This window comes from Candoia aspera, chromosome 1, assembly GCF_035149785.1.
Source record: "Candoia aspera isolate rCanAsp1 chromosome 1, rCanAsp1.hap2, whole genome shotgun sequence".
Classification (NCBI taxonomy): Eukaryota; Metazoa; Chordata; class Lepidosauria; order Squamata; family Boidae; genus Candoia; species Candoia aspera.
In genome coordinates, this window is record NC_086153.1 from 178,744,153 (window position 1) to 178,770,904 (window position 26,752).

At 41.1% G+C, this 26,752-nt stretch overlaps 1 protein-coding gene across 1 annotated transcript in view; it reads left to right on the plus strand.

Moving 5' to 3' along the window:
* The first annotated feature begins 9,270 nt into the window (after nucleotides 1-9,270).
* ANKRD44 (ankyrin repeat domain 44) overlaps nucleotides 9,271-26,752 on the plus strand; it is a 158,706-nt gene continuing 141,224 nt past the window's right edge. The window contains exon 1 of the mRNA XM_063318043.1: nucleotides 9,271-9,476. Coding sequence (XP_063174113.1) covers nucleotides 9,450-9,476 — 27 coding nt within the window. The 5' untranslated portion in view covers nucleotides 9,271-9,449. The remainder of the gene's footprint in view (nucleotides 9,477-26,752) is intronic.

Below are 26,752 nucleotides of genomic sequence, written 5' to 3' on the forward strand. Positions count from 1 at the left end.
GGCTGCTGTTCCCTCCTAACTATATGTCTGGAGGTTGAAAAGGAAAATTGACGATTAGCAGACGTCCAGCTTCGGATGACTTGCAAGCCTGGAGTTTAAATGGGTTGCCTGTTCTGGGCTCACACATTGTGGTAAGTTTAATCAAGGGTTAGCACAAGGGAAAGCATTTGTTGCCCAGGAACACTACATTAATTTATGGGGAGAGCAAGGCTGCAGCAAGTGAGATGAATATGTGAAGTTGGTATGGCCCTAAACATAACCAAGGATGTTACTATGTTTCTAAGTGATTCATGGGGTTTTTACTTGTGTATTCATGTATCTTCCATCTCAAAATTCCAGGGAACACAATTTTCAGCAACTGGCAGGTATGCTTATGTGTCAAATGTTTTTAGGAACCACAGGTAACTAGGATCTCAAGTTGCCCAACAATGGCTTAACATGTTCCATAACACATGTATCCTATACAGGTAGTCCTCATTTAGCAACTGCCTGATTTAGCAATTGCTCGCAGTTACAACAGTGATGAAAAAGTAACCAACCAATCCTCGCATTTATGATCTTCGCAAGTCTGTAAAGCAAAGGAACACTGAAGATCATAGAACTGTGATGTTTTACTTAGCGACTGCTTTGCTTAATGGTCAAGTTGCCAGTCCCAATTGTTGCTAAACAAGGACTGGCAACTCAGTTGTTAAGCAAAGCAGTTGCTAAGTGAATTCTATTGCACAAGCAAGATTACTCCTCTTTTGCAATCCTGCCCTCATGGCATGTGGGAACACTACATGATAGTATTGCTTGGGTTTTGGTTTTATCCTCGAAAGTTGGTTGATACTTTAAAAAAATTAACAAATTTAAGAAGCCAAGTGGAAGAGATGGGAAATCGGCCTGAGGTTATCAAAGTCAAGTGATATCTTCCATATGATATAACTGAGAAACCCATCACTCAATGAAGGCCTCAAGCTATTCCAGAGCAACTGCAGGAGATGGAGGACTTCTGTCTATTGGATCCATTCCATTAAACAAAATTGAAAGAATTGCTATGAAAACATGCACAGGAGCCAAGAAATTGGGTAAGTTTAGAAACGTGAATTATAAATAAATACTGTTAGCACAAGTTTCCTTATTTGTCAGTAGCTAGTTTGCATTTTTTTGTTGTATGTGCAGAAAACACTTTTCAGGTGATTGGAAACATGGTAAATGGCCTAATGCTGATTCTCTTGCTGATTAAAAAAAGTCAACACAGAATCCCCCTAGATCTCCAGGACAGATCTCCTGTAGATAGAATCCAATATAGGAGTCCAACAGCATCAACCTCAGCATAAATCCCATTGAATTTGATGCAACTTCTGATAAACATGGATTAAGAAAAGGTAAGAACCTTTTCAAGTACAGCTCAGTACCCTGATGCCATGTAGTTTTCTTGTCAGTGGTAAGGAAGTGGGTTGCTGCTTCAATTTTCTTATTTAGCCTACAGCATTGGGATTTCTCAAGGGTCTCACATCCAAGTACTAAACAAGCCCAACCCTGCTTAGCTTTCTTCAGGATCAATGGCATTCACCTAGGTGCTGACACTCTGGGAGTAGCACATCTCAGGAAGTAAGCTGAATAATTTAACATTTATTTTAATTACAATTAATTGCCATTCTTCTGAGACCTGCTGCTATTGCCATTAAGCTAACAAAATTCTGATGTGATGATCGTATTTTTCACTTCATTTCTCTATGTAAACTGTAAAAATGGTTGATTGGTTGGCATTCCATGGAGGTAAGTGTCTTGTCTGGAAATTTAGATTTAAGTTCTTCTGTACTGTAGAGCACACTGGACAATTTTGGTCAGCTGCATTTATTTCTGCTTCTATGAGATTCCAATGTTTTCCAAGTCTTCAAATGTTTTTCATTCTTCATCTTCCCTCCTAATGGTATCCAACTCATGGAAGTCTTTGGGTGAAAAGACAATCGACAATAGGAACTAGAATGGAGTGATGGATGGACTTGGGGTCAGTTTAGATAGTCAAAGATAGCTTCATTTAATCAGTAGATTCACCACAGATACAACAAATGACACCTGGCCATTTCCAGCACAGGTTTCTTATTGCCCATGTTCATTATTAATATTGGTAATTATTAATATGCTTTTATGTATTTGCTATATGGGGAGTCTACACTTGGTTTTCATTTAGATGGTGGTTATAAATTAGTTTGGGGAGAAACCTATTTCAACCTGCCAGGAGTGACATGCTTCATCAAGTCTCCATCATGGCCGTGCTGGATGGGGAGCTAGTCCACACCTCTGAAGTTGCCCAGACTAGAGTCCACCTCAGTCAGTCCTAAAGTTGCTTCTCATCATGGCTGAGTACAGTTATGCTGACAAAGATAGTGTACAAGTTTCACTCCTTGTTACCTTGTATATCACAACTGTGCTCCTCACAGCATGCTAGAGAGATGGGATCCTTGAAACACAGCATACATTTGCAATGAAGGATTGGGAGCAATGAAAGGTGGACGGAAAGCCTCCAAGGCCGGATTTTTTTAACCCATGTCCCAATTGCTACCTCATGTTCCCTTTAAACATACCGAAATCTTATGATATTAAGATTCTCAAGATATTGAAGATATTAAGGAATCTAAGACATACAAAAGCTTTATTATATAATAACAATCAGGTTCATGGAGAACTTGCAGTCTCACATTTTAAGCTCAATTTTAGCTTGGAGTTTGGCTAAAATAATTGTTTCACATACATACAAAGAAAACAACAAATGTTCAAATGTACATTCAAAAGATGTCAATTTTTTATGTTAAACTATATTAATATATGTGGTCGCTTTCTTCCTTCAAGTTTTAATTAATTTTAATCACCATGTTGTATTTTTATTTCCACTGTCTCTCCACTGTTTGCTTTTTTGTTAATCTCATTATATAACAAAAATATATTTTTAAAAAGCTATACTATAGTTTTTATGACTAAGATGTATGTATGTATTCACAGTAATTTCTGTGCTGCTCCAGTTGAACACTTAGTTAGTAATAATAAGAAAATATCCATCTTGAGGGAATATCCAATAGACTTTGCCACAAATATACATCCTTCAGATGATGAGGCCAGAATACTCCAGCCCATTTTACTTAAGCACTTTGAGACTCTAAGGACAAGAGTATTAGCATTCCTTTTTGATGACACTTCAGACTGGGGAGATTACACCAAATATATAAATCCCATCTTCTTATCTGTTGGAAAAAAAATACCTTGCAAGTTCACCATTACTATGTGTCTAACATGCTCAGCTCTTGCTCAGGTTTTAGACTTGGGTCTTGATGGCGATAAACGAAATAATAACCAAGCAAAATATAAAATCTTGCCAGAATTGACTTCTGTTACCAGTCCTTGAAGATGAGAATGAATAACTGATATAAAAGATACAAATACCCACACCTTTCTTTCCTTTGGATGACAATCCAACCAAAAGCCAGAAACCATGACTCTATAAGAGCCAAAACTCACATTTAAAATTAAATTCCAGGGACTTGTGAGAAATGTGCAGGTATATAACATACTACAGGCAGGAAAAACAGGTAGATACTTTGCTGCTACCTGTCCTCATTTAATAAACAACCTGGAAGACCCTTTATATTTTTGCAACAACCAGACTCATAATAGAAAGTGCCTGCTTTTCTGACCACCTGCAACAGAGTTCCATGTCTGCCCAAGGGCCTTCTCTGAAAAGACCACACCGCAAGACACTGGCTCCACCACAGCTCTCTGCACAGGTGACCAGTACAAGCCACTGTGACATCATACATGCCATGACCGCATTCATGCAAATCATAAACCTGCATCCTTTGCATGTTGTGTCCCTTGTGAAATGCTCAAAGAAATGACTATCTTCTATTGTATTAAGGCTGCACTTTTTTACACCTCATACATGTAAATTGAGGACAAAGAAGCTTCCATTGGCAACCGCTTCTCCCCTATTGAGGAATGATCCAATGAAACTTCTGGGATCTTTCAGCTTCCAGCTCAAAAGGCTGCTCAATGGAAGTGTTGGGGGAAGGACTATTAAATGGCTATCTGCACTAAAATTCACTGGGAATTCAGTGAAACAGCCTCTGTCCACTTTTAGATTGAGTTGAATGAGATTCTAAGTTTTCTGCAAGTTATCAAATGAGATCCTAGGTACATAAGTTTGAAATGCTGATACAATTTGGAAAAATAATATTGTCTTTCTCAGGTGCTAGAGCGGCCCTCTTTTCATGTGCATCAGGCTCTCCTCAGCTTCTGCTAGATGTTTCCCATCTCCTACTGGGAAGAATATTTTTAATTCCAAAGCTACATATGGTCCAAGTCTCTGTATCTTACTAGTTAATCTCATTTTTTTTCTTCTGCCCCTGTTGCTTATTTTCCCCTTTGGGAAGACAGAGATGCATTTCAAAGTTCTTTTAAGGGTGCCCTGTGAGAGTAACTCTAGGAGTTACTTTTCCCTTGGGTCTTTAGAATTTTTATATTCATATCTGAGCAGGGAAGAAGTATATAAAACATTATTTAAATAAACAGTTATATGATTTTATTTATATGAATGGGTGCACATTATGGACTGAAAATACTATTGTGTAATTTCTCTTCTGCTCCTGCTGCACCTCTTATCCAAACAGAAAATGGAGTTGAATGGATCCAAGCTCTTATAAGAGACACAACAAATAAAACATTTTATGAACCTTTAATAATGCCTAGGGAGAAGGAATTCTTGATTCTGAGGCCGTCTATGGAGCTCCCTCTCTAGAAAGGCCTGTCCAGTGATACTCTATTGCTAATATCAGAGATTTTTCCACAAGGAAATCCAAACTAGTTTTTTTTTTTTAGATATATTAAATGTATATGGCTTTCTATCAATATATATTCTTTGGGCAGCTCACAGATGAAGGCAAACAAACTACAAGTTTTATTGCCATTCAAACAATAGCAATTGAAAATAGCATAAAAAAGCTTTCCTTTAAATAGAGCCAACATAAAACTACTTTTGGTATGGTTATCTTCCAAGAGGATGAGTTCAACTAGCCCCAGACGTGATGACGCAGCTAGCTCAAAGCCGAAAGGACGGCTAGCGGCCGACGGTGCTGGTGGTGAACGGCGAATCCGATGTTCTAAGGATCAACACACCATTGGAACCTGGAATGTAAGATCTATGAGCCAGGGCAAATTCGATGTGGTTACTGGTGAGCTGTCAAGATTAAAGATAGACAGTTTGGGCGTCAGTGAACTGAAATGGACTGGAATGGGCCACTTCACATCAGATGGCCACCAGATCTACTACTGTGGACAAGAGGACCACAGAAGAAATGGAGTAGCCTTCATAATTAATAGTAAAGTGGCTAAAGCAGTGCTTGGATACAATCCAAAAAACGATAGAATGATCTCAATTCGAATTCAGGACAAGCCATCTAACATCACAGTGATCCAAATATACGCCCCAACCACAAATGCTGAAGAAGCTGAAGTAGAGCAGTTCTATGAGGATCTGCAGGGCCTACTGGACAAGACACCTAAAAGAGATGTTATTTTCATCACAGGAGACTGGAATGCTAAGGTGGACAGTCAAATGACACCTGGAATTACAGGTAAGTATGGCCTGGGAGAACAAAACGAAGCAGGACATAGGCTGATAGAATTTTGCCAAGACAATTCACTCTGCATAACGAACACTCTCTTCCAACAACCTAAGAGATGGCTTTATACATGGACTTCACCAGATGGACAACACCGAAATCAGATTGACTACATCCTTTGCAGCCAAAGGTGGTGGACATCTATACAGTCGGTAAAAACAAGACCTGGAGCTGACTGTAGTTCCGATCACGAACTTCTTCTTGCACAATTTAGGATCAGACTAAAGAGATTAGGGAAGACCCACAAATCAGCTAGATATGAGCTCACTAATATTCCTAAGGAATATGCAGTGGAGGTGAAGAATCGATTTAAGGGACTGGACTTAGTAGAGAGGGTCCTGGAAGAACTCTGGACAGAAGTTCGCAACATTGTTCAGGAGGCGGCAACAAAATACATCCCAAAGAAAGAGAAAACCAAGAAGGCAAAATGGCTGTCTGCTGAGACACTAGAAGTAGCCCAAGAAAGAAGGAAAGCAAAAGGCAACAGTGATAGGGGGAGATATGCCCAATTAAATGCAAAATTCCAGAGGTTAGCCAGAAGAGATAAGGAATTATTTTTAAACAATGCGTGGAAGTGGAAGAAGACAATAGAATAGGAAGGACAAGAGGCCTCTTCCAGAAAATTAGAAACATCGGAGGTAAATTCCAGGCCAAAATGGGTATGATCAAAAACAAAGATGGCAAGGACCTAACAGAAGAAGAAGAGATCAAGAAAAGGTGGCAAGAATATACAGAAGACCTGTATAGGAAGGATAACAATATCGGGGATAGCTTTGACGGTGTGGTCAGTGAGCTAGAGCCAGACATCCTGAAGAGTGAGGTTGAGTGGGCCTTAAGAAGCATTGCTAATAAGAAGGCAGCAGGAGATGATGGCATCCCAGCTGAACTGTTCAAAATCTTACAAGATGATGCTGTCAAGGTAATGCATGCTATATGCCAGCAAATTTGGAAAACACAAGAATGGCCATCAGATTGGGAAAAATCAACTTATATCCCCATACCAAAAAAGGGAAACACTAAAGAATGTTCAAACTATCGAACAGTGGCACTCATTTCACATGCCAGTAAGGTAATGCTCAAGATCCTTCAAGGTAGACTTCAGCAGTTCATGGAGCGAGAATTGCCAGATGTACAAGCTGGGTTTAGAAAAGGCAGAGGAACTAGAGACCAAATTGCCAATATCCGCTGGATAATGGAAAAAGCCAGGGAGTTTCAGAAAAACATCTAGTTCTGTTTTATTGACTATTCTAAAGCCTTTGACTGTGTGGACCATAACAAATTGTGGCAAGTTCTTAGTGGTCTGGGGATACCAAGTCATCTTGTATGCCTCCTGAAGAATCTGTATAACGACCAAGTAGCAACAGTAAGAACAGACCATGGAACAACGGACTGGTTTAAGATTGGGAAAGGAGCACGGCAGGGCTGTATACTCTCACCCTACCTATTCAACTTGTATGCAGAACACATTATGCGACATGCTGGGCTTGAGGAATCCAAGGCTGGAGTTAAAATCTCTGGAAGAAACATTAACAATCTCAGATATGCAGATGATACCACTTTGATGGCTGAAAGTGAAGAGGAACTGAGGAGCCTTATGATGAAGGTGAAAGAAGAAAGTGCAAAAGCTGGCTTGCAGCTAAACCTCAAAAAAACCAAGATTATGGCAACCAGCTTGATTGATAACTGGCAAATAGAGGGAGACAATGTAGAAGCAGTGAAAGACTTTGTATTCCTAGGTGCAAAGATTACTGCAGATGCTGACTGCAGTCAGGAAATCAGAAGACGCTTAATCCTTGGGAGAAGAGCAATGACAAATCTCGATAAAATAGTTAAGAGCAGAGACATCACACTGACAACAAAGGCCCGCATAGTTAAAGCAATGGTGTTCACCGTAGTAACACATGGCTGCGAGAGCTGGACCATAAGGAAGGCTGAGAGAAGGAAGATCGATGCTTTTGAACTGTGGTGTTGGAGGAAAATTCTGAGAGTGCCTTGGACTGCAAGATCACACCAGTCCATACTCCAGGAAATAAAGCCAGACTGCTCACTTGAGGGAATGATATTAAAGGCAAAACTGAAATACTTTGGCCACATAATGAGAAGACAGGACACCCTGGAGAAGATGCTGATGCTGATGCTAGGGAGAGTGGAAGGCAAAAGGAAGAGGAGCCGACCAAAGACAAGATGGATGGATGATATTCTAGAGGTGACGGACTTGTCCCTGGGGGAGCTGGGGGTGTCGACGACCGACAGGAAGCTCTGGCGTGGGCTGGTCCATGAAGTCACGAAGAGTCGGAAGCGACTAAACGAATAAACAACATCTTCCAAGTGTCAGACAGTGAGACTCACTACCAGCCAGCATGGCCTTAGTCATCGATTTGACCTATTTCATTCAATTGTAACCATGGTACAGTTGCTAAAGATGAATTTAAGCCATCGTTTTGGTGGGAAGGGGTCAAGACAAAGGCAACATCATTGGGATATGTCCTTTAAATTGTTCAGTGAAGCATCTTCCATGTAAGGATGAGTCCTACCTGAGAGCTTCAAGGTCTATTAATAAAAAGCCACTGTGCATTTCAAAAAGGGTGCTGTGATGGTGGGAAAGTACTGGTGGTTTATAAAGGAGAGACAATGTCAAGATCCCCCCTCCAAAATCAGAAGAACCTTAGAAACAATTTGTTGGATTAGGCCAAGGGTTCCTCTAGTCCAGTATTCACACAGTGACCAACTAGCATAAACATGGACAGAAGAAAGAGGCCTTCTTCTACTCTTCTCTTCAGCAGCTGGTCCCTGATGCTTGTCTTCTACCAGTACAAGCAGCCATCAGGTTAATAACCATTGCTAGCCTGATCCTTCCCCCAATTTTTCCCGTCCCCTTAGCATTGGATCCCACACATCTGATGGCAGCAAATTCCATTGTTTAACTAGTCACCGTGTCAACAAGTATTTCCTTTTATCTGTCCAAAAGGGGAGAGCAGCTTTTCCACACTAGGCATAACTTTATATACCATAACTTAGTCATGGGGAACTCCCACTCCAAGGTAAAAAGCTCCTTATCTTTCAAGACATCTGGACTTGCCCTCAATCCATTAATTCACCAAATGCGGATTTCACCATAAAAACCTAGTCGCACCCCAAGACCAGGACCGACCTTGAGGCAAGAGCCAGCGGCCCATATAGTGGGCATCCTCCAAGGACAGAAGGGCTGAATTCACACATAATACCGTCTGAAGAGTAAAGGAGGAGTTAAGACCATTGTGTCCAGAATTTAACCTGGCCCAACTACATCGCCGAATCCAAGCCGCTAATTTAATTACCGATAAATAACTCATTGCGCTTCAAGAGCGCATGCACCAAGAAGTGATAGCAATTGCAAAGGGTAGATTTCGCGCGCGGGGGGGGCGCACCAGGGGGCGGAACAAAGGAAACGACCCCGATGGGCGCTACGACAGTCGGCAGGAGCAGCCTCGCATTTCCGGACGTGGAGGAGGAGGAGGGGAGAGCCGAGGCGCCGTTCCAAGCTACGCTCGGCAGGGGGCATCCTTGCGCAAGGCGAGCGCGGCCCGGAGTGTGTGTTGGAGTGATGTCAGGGCTAGCTGGGTTGAATGCATCCGTACTTCCTGTATCAGAGCAGGCTTGGCTAAAAACCAGCGGGTTTTTATCCTCCTGACCTAGCGAGCTGCCGCGGGAGGAGGACTGTCAGCCCGGGATCGCGCGTCTCCCCTTTGGAACGTGGCTTGGCATCTCCAAGCAGGAGAGCTGCATGTGGGGGAGCAAAGCCCGCGGGAGACCATGGCAGTCCTCAAACTGACCGACCAGGTAAAAAAAGGGACCACCAACAATAGAATCGGGGGAGGGCGAGGGGGGGGAAGCCCACGACTAGCTGCTGCGCTGCCGGGAGGCTTCTCGAGAGCAGCGGCGGCGGCGGCTCGCATCGGAGGCTGCTTCTTCGCTTGGGGAGGTCGGGGATCCCAAGCTGGGCGCCGGGTCTCCTTCTCTTGGATGCGAGCCTGGCAAGCCACCTCGCGGGCTCCTGCGTGCCGCTGGTTTCCTCCAAGGAGGCTGTTTCGTCGCTCGGGGGCCGATCCCGGGGCGGGGGCAGAGGAGAGTGGAGTGCGAGGATACGGTCGCGGCGGATCGCCCGTCAAGTTTCTCATTGTCTAGGAAATGGAGCAGTTGTCAAAACAGGAGGAGAGGGGACGGGCATCTCGGAACGGCAGAGCTTTGGCTGTTCGCACAACACACCGCCCCACCGAGCTTTAGGCATTCGCACAGCCCGCTGACCTTTAAATGGCCACACGGACAGCCCGCCCCAGTCCACGAAGTAGCCGGCTACCTTTTCGTGCGACCCCAGTTCCAGCCCACGGCTTTAACACACACTGGCGCATTTTGCCCTAATCTTTACTTTCCTGGCGTGTATCGACCCAGGAGATGCTTTCACGTGTGGACCTGCTTGCTCGCCGTCTCCGCTGCTGGGGAGACGGGGGGAGTGGGCAAGGGCACCTCCTAGTAAAGGTGTAGCGATGGAACAGTTGAATTACGCTGTTAGTTGTAACTCCCCTTCAGTCCCAGCCTCGACTTGAATGCTTCACCTGAAATGGTAATTCTCCTTTATTGCGCCCCCGCCTCTCGTCTCCCCCGTTCAAACGCTGACACCTTAGAGCTATCTGCATTCATGGCTGTTAATTGGCTGTTCAATCAGGGCCGGTCCCCAGTTGCTGGAGAGCTCAACTATTTATGCAGCTTTTATAAGCTCGAATTCTAAAAAAAGGAGCTGCTCCTAATAGGCTGTTTGTTGAACCAATCCTTGGAACTTTTAGATTCGTTGAAGGCAAAACTGGGAGCCATGGCTTGAAGTGCTAGTTGCCTTAACTGAGTTAAAGCACCTTGATAGGATGAAAGGCAAAAAAGCCACTTTTAAAAAGTGGTCTTGAGCTCATTTCTTAACCTATGGCTTGTCAAAGAATAAGAAGGACCAACCACACTCTTTCCCAAGCACAGGGATGCTACGTCATGGATGCCAGGCAAATAGGCCCCTTTAATTCTGTTCTAGGCCATAGGCAGTGGGTGAGTTTGGCAGAGATTCCAGTGGGCTTCACAAGTAAGTGAAATGTGGGGTGTGATAGCTAAACTTCCTCTGCCTTCCCCAAGTGTGCGCCAAAGCCCACACATTATACATCAATTTTGGAAAATAGAGATTTATAACACATTAGCTTTGGAACATGTTCAAGAACCTAAAAGGAAGTTTTAACTATCACAGTTCAAAATGTTCAGTTTACATATTATCCTGGAACCTTGTAGTAAAATTGTCTCAACAATCTTGGCAGTAAGGATTATCCCTTTAGATTTGCAAAGAAGTGAAGAAATGCTGGTTGTCCTTGCATGAAATAGTATATGCTGTTCATTAGGCAAGAATTACGTTTTCTTAGAGAAGTTTGTGTGAGAATTTTTAAATACATGTTAAGGAGCACTTTGACCTAATTCATTCTAACTAATTTATTTCTATTGAAATGATTCTTGAATAGCACTTTTTTTCTTATTAATTCTCTTACCGATAGTCATATAAAGCATTTAAGGGTGACATTAGGTTCCTTTAGTGGTCTGACTCATCTCCAGAATATGCTGACTATTTTACATTCAGATAATTTAATATACTAATTTTGGTTTAATTTAGTGTGTGTATAATCTGTCACATGAATTTTGGTCTAAGTCTTCTGCTGCTTCTAAAAGTATCACTGAGTTCTGTTTATAGGAACACCTCTTTTCTCTGCATCCAATACTGTACTACACTGTAGTGTTAGCTAATAACTTTATGTACTCCTATTAGTATGTATACATTCTATACGAAGTGAACAGTTTTGAATGGTTATGTTTGTGACTTGATAGAATAAACTGTGAAGGTAGATTGTACTTTTTGATAGCCTAAATGTTTCTTCAGAATTGTGAGGCCAGTAGCATTTATAAATATAATAAAGGCGGGATAAAAATCACATAAATAAATAAGTAAGTAAGTAAGTAAGTGCTGTCTCTGGCCTGCCTCTTGATACTGCTTTGTTTTTATACAGGTACTTCTATGACCAAATGCTTTCATTTTAGGTAGCTTTCTCTGGGCTCTACAGGGTAGCTCCAAGTTCCATTAATTCAACTATGATTTGTAAATTGAACCTCTTTGCTGCAGTGAATACTGAAGATGTTTGTGCTTTAGATGTCATTTCAATGCTTAGATGCTTTTCTTGAAGCCAGGTTTTCCTGGGAATTAAAGGTTTGAAAACTTTAATGAGCCTTGATGGTTAATGCTATGTGTCAAACTTTCTTCAGACATGATTACATTTTTGTAAGCTGCCCAGAGCCACTAGAACTGGGCAGCATATAAAGATGAGAGAGAGGGAGAGGGAGAGAGAGATTCAGGGTTTGTACAACATAGTAAACCCAAACTAAATGAACCACTTTTAGGGTTTAGCATTCTGTACAAAATCATGTTTTGGCTTAGCATGTTGTGACTTATTCAACAAATCATGGTTAAGCAAACCCAAGATTTTAGCACAAGGTATGAAGGAGGTTACTTTACTTTTTTTCTTCATGCTACTTAGTTCCATTCATAGACAAATGAGTTTTAATCAGCCAAATTTAGTATTAAGAAGTCTAAGACTTCTCTGGAAGGTAAAAGCAAGAACTCCTGCCTTTCTTGAGCTGGTTTCAGCAAAACTCCATGAATAGGAGGCCTTCTCATTCCCTGGAGCTTTTGCATTAGTTAAATAAGGAGCAATAAGGAGCCGATTCTTGCCAGTAGCCCCTTCCCCTGAAAGCTGGGGAGCAATCCAGAGTGGTGGGAGAGGTGGCTATGAAGGTGCATGGGGTGAGTGGGATCTTCCTGTTTCCATCCCTGCCAATTGCTATGTACACGTTGAGCTTTGTAATATTGCTAAGAACAGCCCTACTGGGTGAAGCTAAGAGCCATCTTAGTCGAGAATTTTATACCTCATAAAATGGCCAACCAGATGCCTCTTGGGTGCTTAGAAGCAGAAGACAGAGACATAGAGTACCACTCTCCCACCCTTGTTCCCCTGCTGGTATTTGGAGGAACGATGCTTCCAACCCAGAGGTCATATTCAGTCTTCAAGACTAATAGTTTTTGATAGACTGGTCCACCATGTATTTACCCACCTCCCCTTTTGAAACTATTGTACTTCAAATACTGTTTTGAATTATCATAGTTAGCCATTTTCAAATAGTAAAGCTGGGGGGAAATAACTGCAAATAATAAATAAAATTTCTGCCAGTGGAAAAAGCCTGAATGGAATTAAAAATTTAGATCCAGTCCACTAGAGGAGTTTGTGCATCACTCTAAAACATAATGAGATTTGTATGATTTGTCCTTATGTGTTCAGTTTATTCCAGAGCATGGATCAGTGTAATATGTGAATCTAGTCACTTACGGACAGTTCAATGGCCACAATAAAATATGTTCTCAGAAAGGTATGCATTTCTAGTAAATCATGGCACATTCAACAATCAGACATCATGCATGCTTGAGTTGCCTCCCTTACATGAGAGATTGGCATAATCTCTTCTGTGTGAATACAGACATGCCCTGTTATCTTGGGTGTGACCCTAAAGATATCCCAAAGTTGTTTCCAAATTTATTACTTTTAATGAGGCAAAATGACAGGAGAATATTTTCAGTCTTAAGCACATTTAAATGTAAATCAAATTTTAATTTTGATTTCTTTTTTGTTCTGGCTCCAGCATAACTACCTACAAGCAATTCAAATCTATATTAGCTCTCCACCCCTCAAAAGTTATACACTTGTGACTTATCGCAGCTGTCACAGCAGACACTATATGTTCATCTTGTTGAAAGGATTGATTTTTGCCAGGTGTCTTTAGCTTATACTCTCCACCCTTTGCTACTTAAGGTTGGCTGTGCTTCAGCAAAAGCCCATTTCAGGCAGCTTCTGAGGTAGTGCGTTGTCCTGTCAGGAACCAATTTCTGCTATTTAGGGAGGGTGGAGACTTTGTGGCTGGTATAAACAACCTGTTTGTGGGTGTTAAATGGAGGCTGATGCAAAAAGTCTACAACCAGCTCTGTTACAAGACACCATGCCTCTGGATTTGCTTCAAGTCTATGAGTCTGAATGGAGTGTCACTGCATGCTTAACCAGAAATAAATATCCTTGTTTTGAAGATATACTTTGGATGGCATATTGCATGAAAAACCATTTCTAAACATAGGGGAAGTTCTGGGCAGGAGTAGAATATTGGCTTTATGATGAAACAGCCACATGATTTTGCAAGTGTTAAGGCAATTCTGCTCACTGGTAAAACATCCAGAGAAAGTATTCAGAAAAATCTTATGCATTCATTGGTGGAGTTGCCAGGATGCTTCCTGTTGTTGACTTGCCTCATAGATTCTTCCTGGATCCACATGTTGATTAGATTTGCATGTTCTGCTATGCTGTGGTTGGCTTTGCTATGATTTATTGAATAAATCACAATTGGCCAGATCATATGTTTCACCCAACCCAATCATGGGTTACAAACCATAATGATTTGGTTGACATAATATGCTAACCAAACCATGTTTTCACCCAAAGTATGATCAGTATAATCCTCCATTGCTAATCCTCCCATGTTTTTTCCTCCAGGTGTAGATGATCCATTAAAAACAGAAAGACAGAATAGCTGACTGGTGGGACAGGTAATATCCTTGCCCCACCAGACCGAGTATGGTTTAGGAAACAAACAGCCATTAACTGAGTTCAAGCTGGAGTAAAGTGATCAACCCTAGAGCTGAACTCTTAAATGTTCTTTAACCCATAACTCTTAGATTATGGTACTTAATTCCACCCCAACTGCTTTTTTTGCACTCCATACCTCTGCTACAGGCACAGAAACAACAAGGAGTCCGCTGGGTATGTGCAGAAATAGCTTTAACGTTGCCCTCAGCAAATAATACAATATATTGAAGAAACCAATATGATCCTAAATTTTATAGAAACCATTACTGGTTTCAAGTGACTTTCACTGTATTCTGGCATAACCTAGCCATCACTCAGGTGATATAAACCCTTTCTCATTACTGTTCTGTCAGCACAGTCAGGGCTGGATGTAGTCACTAAAGGGGAGGCAATTTTTGATAGAAGAAGCACTGTGCTGAATAAGACTAAAGGCCTGTTTCTCCCAGCGCTCTGCTTCCCCAGTGGGCAAGGAGATGCCAGTGGGAAGCCCACAAGCAGGACTTCAGCCCAAGAGCACTTTCCACCTTAGACACTGCTATTAGTGTAAAGTTCAGCTGACAACTCATTTATCTGTGTTTGCTTTTAAAGATCATTCTCTCTCTCCCATAGTCACTCTACAGCCCATGGTTAAAAGTGCAAACACAGAGAACTTGCTAGTAGGAGCAGTGGTGCTAGAAAAAAATGCCTTTTTCTTTTATTCAGTTCAGTGTTACTTTTTTTTTTGAACCCAGAATTGCCTCATCAGAGAATTCGCCATGCTTTTATGACGTGCAGATAGCTTTCATAGCTGAGGATAGAGATTAGGAATAGGATGGTTGCCACCATCCTCGGTGTCTTGCAGATGAGATTTGTGTCTACACTTTAGGCTCAAGGAAGGTAGAGATAAAATTAACTCTGTGTTTATCAAACGGCTTGTCCAAAAGGAATCTAATCAAAATATGTGCCTCTCCCAGAAGGTAACTAGTACAACTTTGCTTGACAAATAAGGAAGTGCAGCAGTCTGTAAAAGTCTGTTATATTACGTGTATCCATTGGTCTGGGTGTGTGTGCTGTGCAGGTTGCAGTTCTTTGAAATAATAATGGCATCCAGCAAAAACTCTTGCTTCTTAAGGTACAGTATTTTTTCTGTGCCTAATATGTGACTTGTAACCTTTTCCACCCAGCTACAGCAGAGGGATTTGGTTGTCATGCCAACATTTGAACAGAGGAGAGCCCCATACTGTGCAAGCATTCATATATGTCCCATGGTAATCCCAAGGCCATGTCTGACCTTATAATAGATGTTTTTTTGGGTAGGTCTGGAGATGCAAGTAAAGTTTGCTTATAAGTTTCTTACAAGATTATTCCTTTTGTAAAATGGCAACATAATCGCACTGCAGCTTTACCAGCCTGAACATTTTGGAATTATGAATGCAGTCTGACTTGTCTGTAAAAATTAATTTAATTGAAGATTAAATTAATATCTGCTGTCTTTCCTCCTCTTTCTCCTCTTTGGATCAAGCTGATTGGCCTATGCCAGAATTAAGCAATCTGATGTTCTCTAGATACTTCCTCCAAACCTTGGGGGTGCCTCAGTGGTACTACTGAGTTGTAATTTTTAAGGTGACAAAGGTGGACCTGCAATGCCCATAAACCCATTCAGTATATTAAGGAATCTGGGTTTCTGGGGATTGTAGTCCAAAAAATGAAAGCACCATATTGCTTATCTGGTCTATGCATGATATACAATTTATGGTTCCTCCTTTTCCCTCTCAAGGGAATCATGAAACAGATATTGAAATGTATTATTCACAATACTGTTTGGAGTTCAGCTGTTAAAGAGCATCTGGTATATATGATGAACTTTCATCACAACAGAACTTATATTTTTCTTTGTAGGAATTGCTGTATATGACATCTAACTAACTAACTGTGACTAGCTAACTGGATACATTGTTCAGATAATAGGATGCCCCATCAGGTTCAGTATCAGTGGTCCAGCCTCACTTTCTTTAGATAAGAAGACATTTTTTTTCATACGTTAGTGGCCTTTCATGGTTGTAGACCTAGCTCTATCAGGTTCCTTGATCCTGTGAAGCAACCTCCCCCAACCTGTGAAGCAACCTCCCCCTCCTGGGGCTCTGAAGTTATGTTGGATTTAATGACCACAACACCCCGGGTGTTTATGGGAGTTAACTTAAACATTTATAGCGGGCAGCAGATGAATGAAGACCGCTGTGGGAAGTTCTGTTCATGTTCAAGTGAATTCCTGTTTCAACTGATGGTGAAGACACAGATGTGGAGACTGTGCCCTTGCATAGTCTGAGCCTTCAGGTATTTCAGAAGCACACCTAAACAGTGTGATTCCTCAGAATAAACATTAATAGAACATTGTATTGAATGTACACTTTAATCGATGTTTCTTTATTGTATGATTAAGAGATGTAGACAATACAGATTGATCCTTCACATGCATTTTTCTCAGATATGTTACGTGTAGAGCATTCAATACTTTATACTATGTAATAAAATGGATAATACAATGATTAAAATCATAACTCCTAAAATAAAATATAGTATTGTGGAAATGATAGGAATGTCATCCACTTAAATACAATTTGCAGTTGGTGGCATAGTAGACTTAGAGGATATACTTGGGTGGCAAGCCAGTCAACTTTTATTTTCTCTTTTTTATTTCTCTTAGCAAGAACTGAAATAGGAAGCTCCTGACTCATCCTGATACAGTTGAGTTCACTGCCATCTAGCAAGTAAATGATACCATGGCACTATCCACACAGAAAGCATACTTTTAGAAAAACATGCTCTCTTGGGTGAAAATGATTTCAGAATTATTCGTCTGAGAACACAGAATATTGTTTTGCAATATTAATAAGAGTCTTTTGATCGGAGTGGCACATAGATCTGAATAAACATGTAAGCACATTTTGGGCCTCCCTCCTAAGTCCATAGTCGGCTTAGACTACAATTCCTGTCATTTGTGCCGTTTGGCCAGGCTAGTTGGAGCTAATGGAGTTGTAATCTCAAAGTTGGGAAGACAACAGGTTTGAGAAAGCTGGGTTGATGTTAAATAGTTAGGTAAGATTTTATAGTAAAGAAATAGGCTATTCCTCTGAGAAATTCTGTACTGTTGTTCAAAGAGAGTGAGTAAATATAATATAACCCTAAACCTTGTAGTTAGGTCACCACAGTCTTTCAGCAGCAGTTGGATTAATTCACCATTTCACCTTTTTTTTTCTATGATGAAATGCAAGTCTAAGAGTGTCAGCCTCTTACTTCCTCAAAAAATTATTTGGTGCACAAATATAAAGAGGAAGTGAGCATTTTGCAAGAATATTTTGTTAACCTGTGCTGCTTCAAATATTACAAGTCACAATGCATTACAGATTCACCCATTTCTTATGACATATTTAATAGATGAGGGCTCATTTCACTGGTTGCATATACTATGAGTCTTATGAGCCCCATAGGTTAGTAACAAAAGTGCTTAGAAGTATTTATAAGTCACCAATAATACAGGACAAAAGTATTCACTTTTGCCTTTGATTTAGTTTTGTAATCATCAGTATAGCTCTCTAGTACTGTCTTGACATTTTCCTGTTTACAGGATTTTGGCCATATTATCCTTATGCCCTCGGTCACTGGTATATTTCTCTGCTGTAGGAAAGAAGACCTAGCAAGACTTGCTAGACGTTAAGGATACTTGTTGTCTGTGTGGTGTGCCTTCCGCTTATTTAACAATCTGCCCGGATTATTGATCTTTAACATGAGAATAAGAGAGGTTTTACTAACAATACACTGCCAAAGCATCATCACATTTTGCCAACTTGAGTATTCCAAATTATCTGGCTGTTTTCATCTTCACAGTAGGCCCTTTTTACTCTAGCATTGTTATGGTAGTACATCAATCAGGAAGTTTGGCTTTGGGCTCTTCCTCATGACTGCACTAAGGCCTTGAAGGGGCAGAGAAGTAGGCCAGCATATTTTGCTGAGCCCCATTCTGCTTTAATAATGAAGCCAGGGTGTGGTGATGTTCCTACAGTTTTAATGTGGGACAAGTTAAGGAAAACAAGTGGTGGATTTCCCTGGTTTCATTCGCTTTCCCACCAATCATCATAGGCTGGCAGGAGAAATATCCACCAATCCTTCTCCTTAATGTGGGCTGGGAAGAAGGTGCGTTTTGACAGATGGGGTGGTGGTGATCCCTTTGTCAACCTCGCTCTGTCTCTCTGCAAGTGTTACGTGGAAGCTGGAACAGTGTTAAACCCGTGATCATTTATATTTTTTTTTTAAAGTAAATTTGTTAAAACAGTAGTAGTTACCTAAAATCATTTAGAACAGGTAAAATCAAGTGAAGGGATACTTTTCAGTCTGTTGCTGGGTTTACACATGTTGTAAAATAAACAGTTAATGTTCCATTGCCTGTGAAGAATTTTGAATATATTTTGAGGCCTAGCAAAACCTCTTCCAGAGTTATAACTGACAGACTTGCAGTTTCTCTAGTCTGGGCTGTTTTACATATTCAAGTAAGTGAACTTGATGTTTCTCTTGGCCTGATGATTTGCCCTTGAAGGGGGCACCTGAACGCATTAAAAGCCTCCAGTGAACGGTATTGCATCTGAAGGGCGTAGGCTCTAGTACTGAACCTCTGTCTGCAATAGGTGTTTAAGTCTGGTTCATATGCAAGCTGTAGGACCCCACCCTCAAAGTTCCTCTGTGGTAGGCAGAGATCAAATGCTTTGAAACTGCAAGCAGCGACTCTTTCTGCCGCTTTCCCTGGAGCTGAAACCACAAACAATTGTCTTGGGTTGGACTTACTCTTTCCTTCTGTCATGATTAGTATGTCGAGGTTTACCGTTCCTACTACGGCTGGGCTGAGACCACCCAGAGCCAGCCGGGTGGTTGCAATCCAGGCCTCATTCTTTTGCACTGGAGATTAAAACCTGGTGACCTACTAAAGAGAGACAGGGCCAGCCAGGGGCTAAGTAATAGCACACATCTGTCAAGACTGGCTTCACACTGTCTGTACAGATGCAAAAAAAAAGTCTGCAGTTTAGGCAAGCTATTCACAATATAGTATGCACTGCCAACTGGCATCCCTTCCTCCCTCCCTCCCTTTCTTTCCCCTTCCCTTCCCTTCCCTTCCTTCCTGTTTTGAAAATAAAAATAGCAATCCAATCAGTGTACCAGATTTGCCCTTCTGACATCTGTTTATAGTTACCTGTTCAGTATGAAGCAGGCAGAGTTTAGATCTCCAACCATAAACACTGAAACAGCAAACCCCTCTCTCTGGCCATATGTGCTGTTTCCCAAGTACCAAGAATCAAGAAATAATTGTTATCTACTGAGATTGTATATTCATGCAGTTATTTTGCCAGAAGGTGTGGGTTTGGAGAAATATGGCTTCAATTAAGAGCACTCTTCTACTTTCTCTTAACATTGCATCAAATTCCACTTTTTCTCCAGCTAGGCAGCCATTTAGGACTCGGCTGCACTTTTTCACTTGTGCCGTAATGCAGCTTGCCCTGGTTTGACACCTTCCAGTTTCAGGTGTGTTGGAACTGCAGCCCCCAGAATTATGAGCTTGGCTGTGTTGGCTGGGAATTCTGGGAGCTGCAGTCCTGGCGAGCTGGAGGGTCCAGCATAATAATATGCTTATGGCATTTCTGTGTAACAGACCCACAGATGTGTGTATCAAATCTCATGTTGTTTGATGTTTTGTTCTGAAAGACCAGGGGATGGAAATTGCCTTCTATAGGCCTCTCACCTCAGTTTCCATGAATCTTGCTGCTGACCAGAAATAGAAAGTGGTCAGTTTTTGACATATAAACCTCAGTACTGTCATGACCCCTGACGGAGGTTGAAAAGGGGGTGACTTTATCTGTTCTTGCAACCCAATCTTCGGTTCTGCCCTAAAACCACCCATGCAGACCCAGCCTCTGTTCTTTATTATGGCACTTCCTCAAGGAGACCAGTTTGTAAGGGACCTCCTCAACTTTGTCTCAGCTCCTAAGTTTGCCCCAAAAGAGAAAGAGAGGAGGCCTCATCAAGGCCTCCAGAAAGGAAAAAGAAGTACAACTTTTGATGGCAGGACAGATCAAGCATTGTATATCATATCCTTCTGTTCTGTTCCAATGGCTCCAGCAAACTTATGTAACCTAAATTGTTCCAGGTTTATGGCTTCAAGAATCAGGAAAGCACATTCTAGATTAAGGGAACTACCCAACTGGATTCTGACTCAAGGGTAGGTATCAAAGAATACTAAGTCCACATTCCACACACAGGACCAGTTTAACAGGTTGAAGCATACTATAATGCAGCTTCATTGGGCCTCAGAAAAGTGGGGGGGTCCTAAACAGGGGCCCTTCCCAGATGTTGCTTCCTGTGCTCCACCCGCTGTAGTAATATGCTGCCCACTGCTTCTCCCATGCTCTTCCATGTACTCGTGCTGGCCCTGGTGAACCAGCAACATGAAGTCACGCAGGCAATGGAAGAGGAACAGGAGAGGTTGCTGTGACTGGTGGCGGCAGAGGGAGGAGGAGAGTGAGGGAAAAGCTCTCTGTCCTGACGCTGGTCTAAGAGGGATCCAAAAGAGGTACACTGCCATGCCTGCTGACCTGATGGCCTGTGTATCCAGTGCCCATTGCAGCTCAAGGCCTTATGTCTGCCATCAGCCTGGCCAATGTCCAGTTGTGCTGCCACTGTCTCACAGCCCAGGCTAGACCCCTCTCTCTACCAGGTAGGACTGAGGAGGGACTGAGAAGCATGCTGCCTTACTGCCTGATTCCTATGCCATTGTCTGGGGCCAGAGGGCCTGCTTTTGGAACCCCAACAACACCAGGCCAGATGTTCCCCTCCTCTAATCCCATTTGCTGCCTTCTGTGCTGGGAGAGAGAGGGAGAGAGGAAAAAGTGGTTGACTTGAGTCAGACAGGCACATCAATAAAGGAGATCTAGTTGACATTGTAGATTTGGACTTTTGACCAAATTCCTCACCAAAGACTTTTTGTTAAGTTTAGCAGTTGTGGGTTAAGAGAACAGGTCCTCTTATGGTGAAGTAACTGACTAAAAGACAGGAAACAGTGGGTGGAAGTACATGGATGTTACTTCTAGAAGTAGGACTCTTGAGATAGATTTGTTGTTTCTGTTTTCATCATACAGTTTAGCTGAATCAGAGGCAGTTGCTACAGCAGTTTTGTAGAACTACAGAAGACAAAAACAAGGAAAACTGCATTTCAAAAATGAAAGCTGTTTTTCTCCCTTTCTCTGCAAAAGGAAATTGTCTCTCTAAAGAAATAGAATTTAAAATTTTAAAAATAGAAATAATAACTATTCAGATCTTGTATCCAATATATTTCTTCTAAATGTATTGTTATTTTTTAGTTCTGGTTCTTCAGTATGCCATTTTTAATATGTTGTTTCAACAGCACATTTTGTAGGAATCCACTGACACTGTTTATCTAGGTTATGTATGGGTGAAGCCTCCAAATCTGGAGCTGCATTTGGACCCTAATTCCTTTAAGGTAACCCAGTCTTTATGCACGTAATTTTAGTTTTATTGCCTATTTCTACTAGCAGGTTCTACTAATATTAGGAGAAATATTGCAGGTTTTTGATATTTTATTTTACTGACCAAAGTACATGTCTTCTGAAGACTTTGGCTATTTCTGGGTTAGAAATTCAGTCTAACCAACACTGTCTATTACTGATAAAGCAGAGTATGTCATCTGTGGAGTGCCTGTGATCTCCAAGTCTTCCCAATTGTTTTTTAATTCCTTAGAGCCTTGCAGAATCATGCCACCAACAGCAGTTTAGTTTCTTGACGGAAAACGAATAAATGTATTAAGCTCTTGAAAAGACTTAGCACAACTTAAATGGTCCGAACCCATCCAGAACAGTAGCTCCACCTACTTACATGACATCAAAATAACTGGGAAGAATGTTGGCCACCCTGATTCTAGCCAGGGCCATAGTGTGACTCAACTGTGCTTTTTATTTTGGAGTCACAATGTTCCATAAATGGTGGCAAGTATTTCATGCCTGCGTGTGTGTGTTTTATTGTGCTAAATCAATATGACTAAGCCTGTTTTGTCACCTGAGATTGGATTTATTTTCACAGATGGACTGTTAATTGCTTTTTTTTCAACCATTAAGCTAGGTGCCATTAAGTCATATTTATTTATTAGACTTTTGGGGTAGGGGTGTTGAGTCAGTGTTGACTGGCCCAAGGTCACCCAGCTGGCTTCGTGCCTAAGGCAGGACTAGAACTCATGTTCCTCCAGTTTCTAGCCTGGTGCCTTAACCAATATACCATATTGGCTATTGAACATTAAGCCAAACATATTAAAAGTATTTCTACTGTGAGGCCTTTGGTTTGCCAGAATTCAAGGTACAACTATCATTTGTTAAATTTATATTTTGCCTTTTATTCTAGAACCCAAGGCAATATATATTGGGTTCCTTCCTCTCTAATGGCTGAGAGAGAGGGTGACTGGCCCAAAGTCATGCAATGAGCTTCCATGGCTGAGGTGACCAGAATCCAGGTCTCCCCACTCCTAGTCTAACACTTTAACCACTGTGCAATAATGCAATAAAATCATACTAAAATAAAGGAAAAACAATAAAAAACAGGCCAAAACAACTTTAAAATTCATTATAGACCCCCTCATTTTTTTTTTATTGTGTACCAAAAACTGAGGAACAGTGAAGTCAGCCTTCAGACTTTCAGAGAGAACTTCATAGTCAGTTGTTGGGCTTGTCTCATGTTTTTCTCACCAACCCCGCCACTCTGAGTGGCAGGGTATACCACAGACTCTGAGGGAGATCTAAGATCATGAGTAATTTTATACAGGAGGAAGGGATTCTAATGTGCATATAGTTTCTGTGTGTACATACACTGCATCAAGAAACCGGTACCTAAGCTAGTCTAGTCCAGCCTTTCTCAACCTTTTGACCCTGGAGGAACCCTTGAAATATTTTTCAGGCCTTGGGGAACCCCTGCACATTCTGGCTCATACATAGGCCACAAGCTACAAAATTATTATATTCATTTCATGTGTAGGCCTGTATATATGCATTAACAGTGTTCTTAAACTAAAAATAAAGAATGAAACTTACCTCTTTAATGTGAAGTTGCCCAAATTTGAAATAATTTTTTAAATAAATCCTGATCTCCCAGGGAACCCCTAGTGACCTCTCGCAGAACCCTGGGGTTCCATGGAACCTTCGTTGGGAAACCCTGGTCTAGTCAAACGGAGCAGCTTTATGTTAGAGATCTGATTGTTGCAGTCGGAACTTGAAATAGTTATGTCAAGATGAAAATATGTGATTGCTGATTTGCACAAGGTAACAGAACATAAGTAAGGTGGAGTTGAGATTGTTGTGAGGATATCAAAGCTGTGGAAGTTTCTGGAGGAAAAACACTAAAGTCTCAGTGAGTCAAGTGAGGGAATTCAACAGGACTGCCTGCAGTTCCAAAACTGTGTTAAGATTTATTGGAACTGGGTAGATATATGTGCTTTTCTGCTCTTTAATTTAAAAGCCATCCTTGTAGCTAATGAAGTCCTGACTGCAACGTAAATCTATTATTACTTCGCTGAGCTACTGAGTGATACGGGCTGCTAGAGTGAGTGCAATTAATCAAAGTGACACAGTTTTAAGGACCTGGATTTTGTTTCTCATGATCTAGAATGCCCACAGTGTTGCCCTGAGCCAGGTTTCAGCTTTGCACTTGCCACTCCAGCGTGTGGCAACAATTGCCTTCTCTTTCCTTGTCTCCTTTCCCTTCTGCTAGGTGTTGCATATCTTTCCTTGTGAAGCATATTGCTCTGCTTTCAGCGGTTCTGGATTTCTCAAGAGAACGTATTGGTTCAGGGGACAAAGAACTTCCACCCTAGAGGAAAGAGTTGTCTTAGAAGTAATTGGTATATATTCATAATTTCATCATTATTCAGTTTCTTTATGCTGATTTTATTTTGCCTTGGCTTCACATTCCAATATTAAGCTCATTATTTGTTCCTTTCCAAACTATGTCATTGTAGCCGACATGAAGTGAATGTTGTATAGATTATTTCTGACCTTACCAATAGAGGTCCACTGTGAACCATTTCCCTCCTCAGCTGCTGCCTCAGACCTCTGGTTTCCTTCCAGGGGAGAAAACTGAAGTGATTTTTTTCCCCATTCTGGTAGTTTGTTTTGGTAGTAGGGATGATAGCAGGAATGGCAGCAATGTCTTTAAGTTCTCAGGTTTTCTAATTCAGTTTTGTATGGCTGGGTTCACAAATTATATTAAGGTTGCCTTTCCTGAGCTGGGTGCCCTCCAGATGTGTGGACTGGAGCATGGCCAGTGTTGAGGATTCTTGGAGTCAAAGTCTACACATCTGGAATATATCCAGATTGGAAAAAGTTACTTGGTCATAATATATTTTGTTTGATATTGAATTAGTGTGTTTTGTGAGCATTGTTTGTAAGACATGGTTAAAAACTTGGCATGTTGTACAAATCTGACAAAAAAAATACCAATGTCTTAATATACTGTAAGTGTGAACACAGTCAATGTATTGGAAGTGTTCCAAGCACTTATGATAAATTCTGTATAAATACATTGGCTTGGATTCTAGTTTTGGATTCTGTGAATGCAAGAGATCCTTCTATCCACCAACCACTTTTGATCCAATGGAGGATCTGGGTGTTAAAAGATGGAGTCAATTTTTGCTTATGGCTTTTTCCCCCTTCCACCCTCCCTATTCTGGAGGATACCAGCATTCCCCCAGAGTATTGTGGGAGTATAGAAGGCTGCAGAAGTAATCTCCTCTGGGTTCTACTGATAATAATATCCCCCAATAGTGTTTTCCATGGGAGAACAAAATCTGGATCCAAGCCAGTATTTTAATAAATATGCTGCTTCTTCTGTTACTAGTTGAGAAAGCTTATGATTGCATGGTTAAAAACAACAGATTTATAATAAAATGTATTAATATATATGATGGTGGAATTGAACCTTATCAAAATAAAATTAAGACCCAGTAACAGAGATACCACAGTCTGGACAAGTTGTATACGTTGGCAAAAGCATCAGTGTTAGCAGTGATATTGGTTAGGATCTACAGAATTATTGGTGTTGCTTGCTAGGTAGCTTTGGGATTAGCGCATGCTACAGTGGGGTGTGTAGCAGACATTAAAAGGAAATCCTGTAGGGAAGGTATCGTTGGGAGTAAGAATGACATTAGAAGGTTATCATCACCTATTATGCTAAGCTGTAGATTGTGATATATTATTTCTCAGATAACACTATAAACCTTGGTTTACAGAATATAAAGGCTATTTCAAATAACATCCAAAGGGAAACTAACCACATCACTATCATGATATCTGAGATTCATAGAAAATTTAATGAAAGAAATTTATTAGATTCTTTTTTCTTTTTGCATTGCAAAACCCTAACCTAACCCAACCCTAACTCCTTTCATGCTGCAAGACAACTTTCATTATATTTTTCTAAACCTTCCTCCCAAAAGGAATCAGATAGCAAGTGGCTGAGACATTGAAAGACTCACTTAGCCCAGTAAAAGTAGACTAGGGGTAGGCTGACTACAGCTATATTATAGCTGTTTAGTTTTCTGCTAGAGCCTTGAGTTCTACCCTCTATAACCTAGAGCAAAATACATATGGTTAGAGATTTTTTTGTAAAAAATATCCAGGAATAGAGCTCACCGTCTTTCTACATGGAAATCCACTCCTGATATCTCCATTTCATCTGATGTACCTTGCTTTTGTTGAACAACTGGCAGTCAGAAATCCTTGCTGGTTGATTTTTATTTTTATATTAAATCTCCATCCTGCATTTCTTATAGGGAATCAAGAAGGTGTACGTAACACTCCTCCCCTTATTTTTCCACCATGAACAACCCAGTTGAGGTGGCTTAAGGTGAGGGAGAATGATTGGTCCAACATTCTCCATTAAGCTTTCGTGGCTGAGAGTAGACTAAAACCTGGGTGTCCCTGCTCCTAGTCTAACACCTTAAATAGCACACCACACTAGTGTAATTTACCAGTAGATCACCAAGTAATTTTCAGTAATCTCAGTATCAGCAGGTTTTGAACTACTTCTTGGAGAGCTTTAGAGTAGACAAGATTGAGATATAAGCTCAAAAGTGTGCATATATGCAACTAATATGCATGTGTGTGGTTTATTTACCCTGTGTACCAGTGTGCAATTAAACAAGCTCTTTACGCTAGTCTACTTTGTTTTCCAAAAAGTAGTAGTGTTTCACTGTCCTATGCTGCTCTGTCCCTGATATGAGGTGAGAAGAAAGGATAGAATCTAATTGAATCAAAGCCCACTTCAACATAGAAAGCAGAT